Genomic DNA, 13,691 nt, shown 5'->3' on the forward strand with positions numbered 1-13,691 from the left:
AGTTTGCAAAGCACAGAAGAGTCAACTACTGAAATGAACATCAGTCTTCATGGCATACTGTTAGCATGAAATTATTTTGTTCATTTCTTGATTTTTTGAGTAAATAACAATGATTGGCTTCTGCCATGCTTTATTAACAGAACTGAAGACATAACTGGACTCTGGGAACTAGATATGTGGAATTCTTTACGGAGAGGATTTATAAATTCTAATACAGCCAAGATGACAAAGTGGTTTCAAGGACATATAGGGCCAATTCAAACTGTGCATCACAACGACAGATGGATAGGATGCAGAGAGGAGTGCCTCTAGGAAACAGTTGGATTAATTTTGATACATAGAGTTAAAATACTTCTTTAGCGTTTTCATCACTGACTTATACATGATGCTCCTATAGTTGCATATGCAACTCCCAAACACAAAATAGGGATTCCTTTTTTTGGCTAGGCACTGTCACTCATACCTGTAATCTTAGTGCCTTGAGAGGCCAAGACGGGGAGAATTGCTTGAGACCAGTCTGGGCAACATAATGAGACCCTATCTCTACTAAATAAATAAATAAATAAATAAATAAATAAATAAACAAACAAGTCAGGCACGTAGCACACACCTCTAGTCTTAGCTACCCAGGAGGCTAGGTGGGAGGATCACTTGGGCTCAAGAGTTCAAGGCTGCAGTGAGCTATGATTGTGTCACTGTATTCCAGCCTGAGTAACAGCAAGATCCTGGCTCTGAGGAACAAAAATGATTTTTTAAATATTACTACCTCACCTGAAAAGTCCTGGAGAACCTAGTATCTAGCAGAAGCTTAATCTGGCCCTTACCTTCCATGCCATTTCTTTGGCAAACAACAGAAATTAGAGTCAGTAAGTAAAAGAGCAGAACTTGTTAGCTGCACAACTACACATCCTGGGAGATTATTTCTTTAGCACATTGCCCTTAAGAGAAACAGAGAACATTTACTCTCTGACAGGCCATTACTGAGCAATCCACTTGTATAAAACTAACAGTTTACATTTTAGAGTAACCCACAGCACCAACTTCACACTGGGATCAAGAGAGAAGATAACTATAGGAAGATATATTCAAAGAAAACCTCCTAGAAAATAATTTGGCCTGGTTTTTTTGTTTGTTTGTTTCTCAGCCTATTAAAATCAATTCTCAATAACCGGACAAAGAATTCAGGAGAACTTTATGTACTAGTTAGCTCTTCCTCTGGTTGTAACAGGAATTAAAATGTTTAATGTTTTCCTAGTGCTTCAGTGGTTTAAGAAAAGCTATCTATCAACAAAACATCACATGAACAAACAGTTCAGTATGGGATGGAAGAAGGAGCACGAGTAAGGTTAAGCACTAAAACACGATGGAGACAGGGCTCTGGAATGCTCAAAGATCTCTCCTCTCATCTCTAACACTAATCATGGGAGCAATACCTGGAAATCACTGTGTGGCCTTCCCCATTCTTGTAGCTGAAAATACTTATCAAAATTTGCTTCAGGAAATGTCTGGAACCTACTAGTTTCCAGTCTTTGCAAGTTTTGGCGAATATGTTGATTTTAAGTTTGGCAGATGATTTTGAATTTGGACAGTAAGAAATGTTTTCCACCATCTTTATTAATCAATTGCCAACTCCTTGAAAGCCAGGTACATCAGCTTGATTCAGTGTATTGCATGTTGACATGAATCACTTCATTACAGAGACTCTTGTCTGTGATAACAAAGAACAAGGAAACTTAAATTGTGTTTCTCTTCCTCCCCTAGCTGTTACTATAAGCAACATCATACTTTGTAAAATATTCTTCTTAAAAGATGCCCTGAGCCAAATTCTGAATGTGTAGATTGATTGATTGATTGATTCCTATTATCTTGGCTGCCAGAAAACCGGTGATTTTTACAATGCCAACCATTTGTAAACACTTCATTTTTAGAAACATGGAATCTTGTTATTATTACAAGGTGCTGAGATTCTTGATCCCAGAGTGGGAAAAAAATAATAGTGGTAGATGATTATTAATGTGATCCAGGCCAGACTTCTTACCTGTACCTTAAGAGTAATAACAAGATAGCTATGTTATACATAGCAGTAATCCCTTCTTATCCATGGGGGATACATTCCAAGACCCCTGGACATGCCAGAATTCTCTAATAGTGCCAAACTCAATTGCTGTCAATTGGAACATATTTCCGTGTATGTCTTCCGTCCACAAATGTAATGCCTTTTCCATCCTAACTAAGCACTTATCATACACTGTGGCCATAACTTTTGCAGTTTGAGATACAACAACAAAAGTAGCTTAAAATTCTTTTTTCTTCTTCACAATTTCACATATAGAAGATTTGTTCTGCCGGGCATGGTGGCTTATGCCTGTAATTCCAACACTTTGGGAGGCCGAGGCAGACATATCACTTGAGGTCAGGAGTTCGAGACCAGCCTGACCAACATAGCGAAACCCTGTCTCTACAAATAATACAAAAATTAGCCAGGCATGGTGGTGGGCACCTGTAATCCCAGCTACTGGGGAGGCTGAGGCAACAGAACCACTTGAACCTGAGAGGCAGAGGCTGCAGTGAACCGAGATCACACCACTGCACTCCAGCCTAGGTGATAGAGCGAGACTTTGCCTCAAGCAAACAAAAAACTGAACAAGATTTGTTCTTACCTAGATCTTAGCAACCTCAGCATACGTTTATTTCTTATTAACTCGAGAACTTTCACCTTTTCACTTAAAGGAAGTATTTTACAGCTTTTCTTTGGCATATCCAAATGCCAGCAATGCTAATCTTGGAATTTGAGGCCATTATTAACTAAAATAAGGGTTACCTGAACATAAGCACTGTGATCTTGCAACAGATAACTAAGAAGGCTACTAAGTGACTAAGGGAAGGGCATCCTGGACAGTGAGGTGATGCTGAATAAAGGGAGGATCCCCTGCCAGGGTGGGATAGAGCTTGACGGTTTGAGGTCTCATTATGCTACTCATAATAGTATACACTTTAAAATTAATAAATTATTTATTTCTGGAATCTTGCATTTCATATTTCTGGACCTTGGGTAACTAAAACCACAGAAAGTGAAATTGTAGAAAGCAAAACTGTGGATAAGAGGGGACTATTGTATAGAAATAGAATTAAGGACAAAAAAACAAAATGATCAGCGTCTATCATGTTCCCTCCTTTGCTTTTTAATTTGTATGTGAGGAAGGTCACTGTGAGGGCTAGTAGAAATCTACTAAACCAGTGACCCAACTACTCCCAAGAGTACATCTACTATCTGCTGTGAACTGTATATATCTGGAGGAGGCTTAATTTCATGCAAATGTATCCTTGTTTCTCAGCATAATTCTGGTGCTTCCCCCCAACTACCCAGCAGGTGGGTGGTCAGTGAACATGTCATCAATTTAATATTAGCCTAAGCAAAGCTGAAAAGTAAATTAACATTTTACAAGAGTCAGAATACATTGATACCAGCTTTCAAATATAATCTGAGGAAGACTGCAAAAACTTAGGACAGGGTGCCTTATAGTTAAGTAGAACAAGAACAAAACTAGGTGTCAAGAAGCTGAGTCCCTATCTCATCCTATTTACCTCAGAGCCTTTGACTTCAGCAGAGTTTTTTTATATCCCTGGGCCTCAGGGTCTTCATCTGTAATATTACAGTATGGACTACCATTAGAAGTGACTTGAAAGTCTGAAATTCTGTTATTATTCTACATTTATCACAGAATTAATACACTTCCTATTCAGCCCATCCCGGAAGATTTGGCAATTTATGTCTTTCTGAAATGCACAGTTACAGGATTTAAAGATGACATTTTTGAAGGGACATAGAGTATCTTCTTAGCCTTTAAAGTATCAAAATACATCTCTTTGAGAGTGGAAGGGATTTAGGAAGTTTCAGTGTTTCCTGACAGAGGTTGAGGCTTCTTGCCTTGCCCGGCATCAGCAAGTACACTGCACTAATTTGTCTTATATTTGACTTTCTAACATTGATTTTTCTGATTTTTCCCTGTTCGACCCACCAATTTATAAAAATATGTATAATTGTTCTGCTGCTGCTGCTTTTGTCTGCTTTGGCTGCTGCATATACAGGTGAAGATCTGGAAAGAAATGATGGATCTACAGAAAAACCCTACTTCATAACCCCTAACCTGCACGGAATTCTGATCAAGAAGCAACTAGTTCCCCAGAAGCAGAAAGAGTAGAAAAGCTCCAAACAGTGTCACTCACTTTTAAGTAGAAGTTGTGTAAATTAGGTTGATTGTAATTTGGAAATGTCGCTTTTGAGTAATGTGAAATTTCTGTGCTTAATTCTAAAAAGTCAGCACCTGGTACCACCTGAGGTGTCAGGTATTTGATGATGTTAGCTGCTGTCTGCTTTATAGACGGTGGTCCCAGCTAAAGATCAAAATGCTAATGTCAAATGTTTTTTAAAATCTGTAGCCGAGAGTGTTTTAATAACTTTTATAACTCAGTGTGCTGTTTCCATTGCAGCACTTTGATAGCCTTTCTTTTTATAAGTGTATATTTGTAAAGGATATTCAGGCAATTTTTAAAAACACTATAAATGTGTAATTAATTAGCCATAAAATATTGATTTATAGTTAACCAGCCTATGGTACTAAATTTGTAAATATGGTGCTATGGTTATATTTATACTGTTCGAGCTGGTGGACAACTCTCTAAACTGTGATTAAACTTGTATTAATGGTTCCCTAGGAAGTATATTTCAGTGAGTCATGTCCATAACAAACATAGGTGTTGATGTTATACAGGTTCTATGGAGAGCATTACTGGGTAAAAAATACTGTGGAACCTTCAGAGCCCATTCTGTTTTAGTGAAATGATGTTTATAGTGAAGTTGAATCTGAGTTCTGGAGTGTCATTTCCAACAACATGAACCTATGTCCATGATGAAAATATTCTGAACAAAACTGAAATTGTTACATAACTCATGCCTTTTGTCTTTAACCCAAATTTCTTATTCCCACTATATAGAAAATCAATATGAATTTGTTTCAGAAGAGTGATTATATCTTTTCATGAGCATACCTGTGTTTCTAGATTAAAGAGATTGTATGGCTTTGTTCTACAAAAAGTTTGATTTTGTCTCACCTTTCAGTGAGGAAAGAGAAAAGTAAGACAATTCAGATTTTACCCTAAGGAAATATACTGTCAGCCCTCCATCATCTAATACCTTTATGAGGGAATACTGCAGGTTAGGAACTCTCTCCCTGCAGGGCTTAGGAGGAAAGTTGTTGCCACCTGCCACCCTTGGCGGCCTGAGATTTCTGATGGTCATGCATAAGTTTTGAATGGCAAAACAAAGCATGAATCAGACACATACCTTGACTAGCCATCCTCTGTGTGCAAATGTGTATGATGTGGTTAACCGGGTAAAAATGCACCCCAAAAGGAGCATTGAATCAATTTGTATTTTCTTGGCTTTTACCGTAAGCTTTGTGTATAAGGATTATTTATGTATTGACAGAAAGGAACATGGATCTAACATGTTGATCTGAATAGCACCCATATATCCAAGAAAAGAGAGTCAGAAATGTATTATTGTGTTATAGATTGATCTAAATATGTATTAATTATCTTCAAGTGTAGAAACCTAGATTTAAACTGACTCTGTGGCAGATTAATTAATAGCAATAGCCAATGAATAGGGAAGATTTTTAATGTGTAATGACTACCAGCTTGTTCTTGGCTTACATTCTTGAGATTATTGTATTCAAAAGTGTTGGTTGGCTTCACATTTTGGCAAAGAGTCTTCTGCATTCTTATTCTCCTTGAAGCATAATGCAGATAATAATGACAACTTATCTTTCTAGATTATTATTATTTTATTATTCAACAAGACAAGGGCCACAACAAAGGACCAGTAGAATAGTGACCTCTATCTGAGAATTTATTGTAACTATAAATGTCTGTGCTCTGCCCAAGAGATTCTGATATAATGTGATTTGATGTAAGCCAAGATGTGAATTATTATAATGTTCTCTAGTTGATTCTGATACACCTAAAGGTTGAAAAATTGGCCAGGTGCGGTGTCTCACACCTGTAATCCCAGCACTTCTTTGGGAGTCCAAGATGGACAGATCACTTGAGACTAGGAGTTCCAGACCAGCCTAGGCAACATGGTGAACCATCTTTATAAACCAAATTAGCCAAGTGTGGTGGCGCACACCTGTAGTCTCACCTACTTTGGAGGCTGAAATGTGAGGGTGATTTGAGCCCAAGAGGTCGAGGCTGCAGTCAGCCATGATCACACCACTGCAGTCCAGCCTGGGTGACAGAGAAAAACCCTGTTTAAAAAAAAAAAGTTGAAAAATCACTTGAATAAAATATAAATCAACACATAAAACTAGTTGCCAATTTATATTATGAGCTAACGTCTAGTCAGAAAAATATTCTCCATTTACTACTTATTTGTGTAATTGAAATGAGTAGAATAAAAATGAGCATTGTTTTTGAGAAGATATTTAGAAGCCATTTTCCTACAAAGCAATTAAACTAAAAACTGTGAAAAACCAGGGAAATGTTCCTCAAAATTTGCAGTGGATGTGTTTGAAATCTAAAATTTCAAAATTATTAGTTTTCAAGGCTATACTATCTAAATTATTGATGGCAAAACAAAATCAATTTTAAACAAATATAGTAATTTAGAAAGTAAATTGAAAAAAGAAGGTGAAAGTTATTTTCTCCATCTTGCAACTGAGAGACACGCAATATTGTCAGAATCTGACCTGTTACACAGAATGAAATAATATCTACTGACATAATCACAAGGGCTGATTGTTTTCTCATAACTATGTTTACAATAATGTTGATGCCAAACTATGCTGTTTAAAAAACAAAAACAAACAAACAAAAAGAGGATTTTGAACTGCTGTAAAGCGAGTATACAGCAGATGGCGATGTTACTTCTCTTACAGTTCCGCTTTGATATTTACTCTGTACCATTCTTCCTCCTAGTGGAAGACTTAGAAAGAAATGATGGTTCTGCTGCAAGACCTTATTACGTGAGTCAACCTCTGCTGAAGATTTTCCAGGAGGAAAATCCACAAACTAAGCAGCAGTAGAAGAGCAAACTGGTCGTCCTACAGCTGTGTGTTACCTTTTCTCCATCTGCTGTGTCCGTGCAACATTTGTTTCATAAGTGCTTTGTGTTTAGCAACACTGTATTTACGACCTTGTTGGCTTGCATTTGCATGTTTTATACCAAAGCTTATACTGTAATATGTGAAGCCATCAGAAATCGCAAGGGAATTGTTAATAACATAAAACATTTTTATACTAAGATCATTTGTTTTGTAATTCATTTTTAAAGAGTGGCTTGGATGTTTTGAAAATAATACTGAATATGTTAATACTCTTTTAAATCTTAGATTGAAAAATGATACATTATTTAAATTGATAGCTCCTAATATATTTTTAAAATTAAAACTAAAAGACTTCTTCTGCAGGGAAAATTGGTCAGCAAAGTGAAATTAAAAAGTTTAAAGCTTTTCCCACTCTTGTTGAACAGTAAATCAGTGAAAGGACTGCCCCACTTCAGAGTTTGCTCTCTTTAAGTATAGAATGTTTCCTCTTAAACAAATTGCCAATCATCCAGCCTTTACTACTTCGCCCTCTGACAAAGTGCCTTACTGGCTATTTAATATTACCCAGCTTTTATGGGCAAGTTTACAAACATTGTTTTTTAAAAAATTAAAACTTGCAATGTTTCGTGATGAAAACAAGTCTTCTTGCATTTGTTTCACTCTTAGCTCACTGATTGGAAAACATTTGTCATTTTGCTCTGTTTGATATCCTCACTATTATGGAATACATTGTGCAGCTAAACAATTTCCCTTGCGCCTAGTGGACATTCCTGAATGTGTACTACACGCAAGAAGAAACAAACCCCGAAAGAACACTTGTTGGATTTCTTTCTTTCTTTATTTTATCTATTTATTTTTTTTTACTAAAAGAGAAGTTTTAAAATGAAATGTTTTCTATAGTAGATCTTTGAAAATACAATAGGTATAATACTGCATTTCTCAGTGTTTTACAAAGATCGGAAAGGGAATCTTCTAGGAATTACAAAGGGAAACTTTACTCCTCGAGAGGGTGCTCACAGATGTCATGTACTGAATAGCTCCCTTTTAAATGATCATTTATTTTCATCAAAGCCTATTCTATATATGCCACTTCATTTTCTAACTTTTGGTATGAAAAAATCAGTTTACTTACAATATGTTAGTTGTATTGTGCTACTATAAACAGGAACATAATTTTCAATTCAGTTTTAAATAATTTTACCAGTACTACTAACTTTTAAGGAAATTAATTCAGTTGGTTTCTCACTGTTACAGAAAGAGTTCATAAAAGTATTCACCCTAAGAGAATGTCAATCATATGATGATAATTTGTGAAAGCTTTGAGAATCAATCATCAATAAGTTACTATCAGTTTATGAAATATTATCACATTTGTTTAAATGTGACTTCAGATACTTTTATGCCAAAAATAAACTCATATGAGCACATGACAGTCTAAGCTCTACAATCAGTGTGCTTCTGCTGTGCAGAAATGTTAGAAATGTATTGTCTAAATATCTTTGATAATTAAAATGTTTAATATTTAATGAAATTTGTTGTTACTTATTGTTTTAAAACTATTTGTTTTTCTTTTAATAAAGATTTAAATAAAAAATATTTGTCTGTCTTTTGATTTAAGCTAGAAAAAGAGAAAAGCTTTTGCTTTCAAAACCCACTATACTATGACAGTATCTTCTCTGTACCAAATGTCTAGGTGGGTTTTTTATTTTAATCTAGATTTATATTTTTAAAATTCCCACTTTTCTCCAGCTGTGCATTGACAAATCAAATAACTGAAACTGATAACTTATACAAAGGAAATAAGTCAAAGCTAAATGGATGAGATACAAAAAAATTTTTAAAAACTCAAAATTTTTTTTAAAGCCTAAATTAGTCAGTTGTTCTTTGTTTTTATTTGCCAAAGGTTTGCTCAGTCCTTCATTTCATTTTGTCAAAATTTACAGGAAGAAAATGTCATTACTTTCAAGGCAGGTGTAAATTTAGAGGCTCTAAAGGATATGAACACCAATTAACAGTAGTTTCCTAAAGCAAGATTAAACATAACTATCACTGATTTATGGTAAGCTAAATTTTAAAACAAATATACTGGTGTCTTTTACTAGGTTGAATTATATATTAAATCTTCAAAATTAATTATTATTTAAAATTTAATGGGTTTCTGTTCTTTTTTTTTTCTTTTTCTTTTTTCTTTTTCTTTTTCTTTTTTTTTTTTTTTTTTTTTTTTTTTTTGAGATGGAGTCTTGCTCTGTCTCCCAGGCTGGAGTGCAGTGGCACAATCTTCTCTCGCTGCAACCTCCATCTCCCGCGTTCAAGCGATTCTCCTGCCTCAACCTCCCAGGTATCTGGGACTACAGGCGCCCACCACCATGCCAGGCTAATTTTTGTATTTTTAGTAGAGACGGGGTTTTACCATATTGGCGAAGCTGGTCTTGAACTCCTGACCTCAGGTGATCTACCCGAGTTGGCCTCCCAAAGTGCTGGGATTACAGGCATGACCCACTGCACCCAGCCCTAAAATTTAATGGCTTTCTTTCAACGAAAACATTGAACAATGATCTTGCAGTTTTCAGTGTTCTTTTAAAATAAGAACACATTGATAAGATAATAAGATAATAAAATAAGACATTGTATTAATATAGCTAATTATTCTTTTTCATTTGAAATATAATATGTGGTTTCCAAAAGAAATTCAAATTCTGCTTTATGTCTTAAAAATGCCTACTTTTAGATAAAGCACTTATGTTGGTAAATAAATGATATACAATTGTGCAATGATTAATTTCGTTTTTCTATGTGCCTAAAGAGCTTAAAAAGAGTTAGTGTGTCTGTATAGTAAAAATCACACTATGAAAGGTTCTATGGCATTGTCAGGGATAATGTAATTCTTAAACTGATATTGGAAAATGCTCTGTGTAACAATTTCTCACTTTTCTTTTAGCATACAGCTGACTAGCACTCATTCCAATGTATGTTCTTTCACTTTTACAAGTGGTGCCTCAGGAAATTGTTCTTAAACTCTAACCAGGCATAGTAATTATCTCCCGTATTATCTGGTTCTGGATTGGGGAACATGCTTTATAAATCAGTTTTTGTTGGCAAAAGATATGGGGACAAATTTGAACTAAAATCATTATTGCAGACCATAGTGTATGAAATGACATCTTAACGTTTTTTCCAGTTTCTTGCAAATGTTAACCTTAGGTGTGTGCAAATGATTGTTTTATAATAAAATATAGATATAAGAATACAATTCAATAAATCATTAATGAAAAAATCAATATAGCAGATGCACATTCCATAGATATTAACAACTTTGGGTCTTATCTAATTCTCATTATCTAGGTCTAATAAATAAAGTAAGTAAAAAACCAAATATACATATGTGAGATATATATACATATGTACACACATATAGACACACACACACACACACACATATAGAGAGAGAGAGAGAGACAGAGAGAGAGAGAAAAAAAAAAACAGAAAAAACATTACTCCTTCAAAGTTACTTCCCGTATTAGGGCTAAAAAAGGGCATTAAAGATATTTCTCTCTGGACCTAGCTGAGTTACTTCTGGTTATTAGTGAATCAATCATCATCCAGAAAACAAAGCCAACCCCCATTAAAACAAACGTGAGGCCGGGCACAGTGGGTCACGCCTGCAATTCCAACACTTTGGGAGACCAAGGCGGGCAGATCACGAGGTCAGGAGATCGAGACCATCCTAGCTAACATGGTGAAACCCCATCTCTACTAAAAATACAAAAAATTAGCCGGGCATGGTGGCACGCACCTGTAGTCCCAGCTTCTCAGGAGGCTAAAGCAGGAGAATTGTTTGATCCCAGGAGGCGGAGGTTGCAGTGAGCTAAGATTGTGCCACTATACTCCAGCCTAGGCAAAAGAATAGACTCTGTCTCAAAAAAAAAAAAAAAAAAAAAAAAAAAAGCGAATTCATTCATTCATGGACATGGAGTATCATTTATTCAAGGCTTAGACAATAGAATGATGTTACCATCATGGACCCTATTAAATGTATCAGGTCAAACTAAACTGCCCTTTTCCCCATTTGCAACTTTGCAATTGCTTGGAAAGAAAGGCAGCCAAAATGTGTAGAATCTGGCAACATCTTCTGTCATGGTTTCTGCACTGGGGGAAAGGGAACTGTTATGTGACAAATTTAAAAGCAAGCAATTCAATTTTACTATTTGAAGTCACTAGCTTTATTTTCTTTAAATTTAACTCCTTGGCTTTTTTTTTTTTTCTTTTGTATTTACTGTATGAATCAGAATAATTTAAGCAAGTGGGGAAATTGTGAATGCAAGTAAAACACCCTTCTACCATGGCTCAAAAACATGATACATCTTCACCTTTTGTCCCTTTGCAGTTAAAGAGCACAGTATGTTAACAAGGGTGGGAAAGGCTTATCAAAAGAGAAAGATGTTTTCATTCTACATATAAATTAACGTGGAGCCTGAACTTGATCCATTGTTAGAATAACCTTGGAATCTCCACATTCTTCCAGGCAGATGAATGTGCACTGCTGCATGTGTGTCTGCACAGAAAGGAGAAAATGAAGGTAGGATGTTGTGAAAAGCATTGGTATCCAAGGAGAGACTGGAGAACCTAAAACACAAAAATCTCTAGTGGGTCCAAGAGGGCAATGTTACAGGAATTGGGGTGCTTTCTGAATGCAATTCATAAACCTATTGAAAAAGAAACTCAATAGCAAATCATAAGCTAATAATTAAGCAAATAAAAATATTTTTCTATCCTCTGATAGCGTTGAAGCCAACTGTGCTACAATGAAACTCATCACATGCTTATTTGCATTTAGCCTAAACAAATAAAAAGAATGATGTCCCAATATGATTTATGACTAAGGGATTCAAAAACATCTGCCTCTTTTTCACAGTGCTTTTGCATGTTAGCCAAAGCTTTACTGTCATGATGAGCTCGTGTTTTTCTCTCTTTCCTTTCAACACCAAGATGAATTATTTTTCAGATCTTCCCTGTCATTTCCTTTCCTCCAACTCAATCTCTTATCTAATTTTCCCTGGCTTACAAAAATCTGAATTTCTAATAAGGTATTTGGGAGGAAATGGAGGTGGAAGAGGAAAAAAAATATGAAAACGAAGACTTGAACCAGCAGGTTGGTTTGTGGTATGGACTGGCAGAGTTCTGAATGAGTTCTGAACCATGCTAGGGCATAAGGAAAGGCAAATGACAGAGCCCCGTGATGTAGCACGGAGGCTGTTAGTGCAGGCTTGAGACACAGGCCAGGGGAACTTTCCAAAGTCACCCTGTTACTCTGCAACCACAGGCAAGGTGTTAAACTGCTCAAAGACTTCCTCAACTGACAAGTGAAGCAAGCCCCCTCCTCACAGTGCTGCTGAAAATATAACATCAGAGTAAGCATTATATCCATTATTGAGGACTGGTACCTAAAGTTGGGCAATGCCTGTTAGCATTAACAGTGATATTCTCTTGACTGAGGTCTTTCAGCACCTGGACTTTACTACTCCCGTCCTACCCCAGTGGACAGTTTATTTGGGCCTCTCTGAGAAGCTAGTGAAGGGCATGTCAGTACTGGAAGACTCTTCCCACTACCATCCCTGCACCCAGGCCACAGTAAATGAGAAGATATAGGTGACTTTCCCTCCTTCTCTGGAGCTTCATTCCAAATCCCACATGAGACTTTTTTAACATAGCTTGAATTATTGGGTCACTGATGACAGACTCTTTCGGAGTATCCAAGAGGAAGTTCACTGAGATTTCAGCTCTCTTGTCTCATGCTTCCTCACCATTACCTTTCTCTTAAATCCTGACATTAAGCCAGGTTTGTGAAGTTGGCAAATTGAATGGCGTTTCTAGAGTTCCTTAACCTTTGCTTGTTCTCTAAATAATTCTTCAAGCTGAGTAACAGTTAAATTTAATGTTTCATAACTGGATGATTATAGGCTTCAAAATTAAGTCCATAGATCTGCATTTGGTTAATCTGATAGAGGTTTTTCTCTGAAGCCGCTTTTCCATGAGTTTGTGTAGGTCAGTGGAAAGATTGTTCATTCTGCTTCTCTACATTGGGTTGTAGACAGGAAACCCCTAAAACTGCAGGCTTCAAGTCTGTCTAGAGGACTATTTTCAGCCTTATAGGTGAGGCTCCTGTTTTTCTGAGACAGAACAAGATGGCCTTACCAGTCTTAAATATAATCAGCAAAGAAAAAAACATGTTTAAAAGCAAAATTCCTTTTCTTTTAGTGGGTCCTAAATTAGCTTTTGGTGACCATGACAGAAAAAAGAAGTGGCTAGAAGTCATTTTATATCATATTATTTAAACAACTATAGATAGGGAAATCATTTTGCCATCTATAACACGTAACTTGAAATATCACTGTGATTTAGGGAGGTGAGGTCAAGAGAAATCAAATTTAAATGTTTGATTTTAATCAAATTAAATCAAAAGAGCAAAGTAGAGATTTTTGGAACTGCACAACTATGTTTTTAAATATAGTTTCTTGGAGCAGCAGGATATATTTAGAATACTAATTTTAGCACTTTAAGTGATAGAAGTAGACAATATCTGAGCAA

At 36.0% G+C, this 13,691-nt stretch overlaps 1 protein-coding gene across 1 annotated transcript in view; it reads left to right on the plus strand.

Annotated features, from left to right (window-relative positions):
- The window catches only part of SLC44A5 (solute carrier family 44 member 5), a 95,641-nt gene extending 88,556 nt beyond the window's left edge, over positions 1-7,085 (plus strand). The window contains exon 19 of the mRNA XM_023207172.1: positions 6,979-7,085. Within this exon, the coding sequence (XP_023062940.1) occupies positions 6,979-7,085 (107 nt within the window). The remainder of the gene's footprint in view (positions 1-6,978) is intronic.
- Positions 7,086-13,691: the final 6,606 nt, after the last annotated feature.

This window comes from Piliocolobus tephrosceles, chromosome 1 (assembly GCF_002776525.5).
Source record: "Piliocolobus tephrosceles isolate RC106 chromosome 1, ASM277652v3, whole genome shotgun sequence".
NCBI classification, from domain to species: Eukaryota; Metazoa; Chordata; class Mammalia; order Primates; family Cercopithecidae; genus Piliocolobus; species Piliocolobus tephrosceles.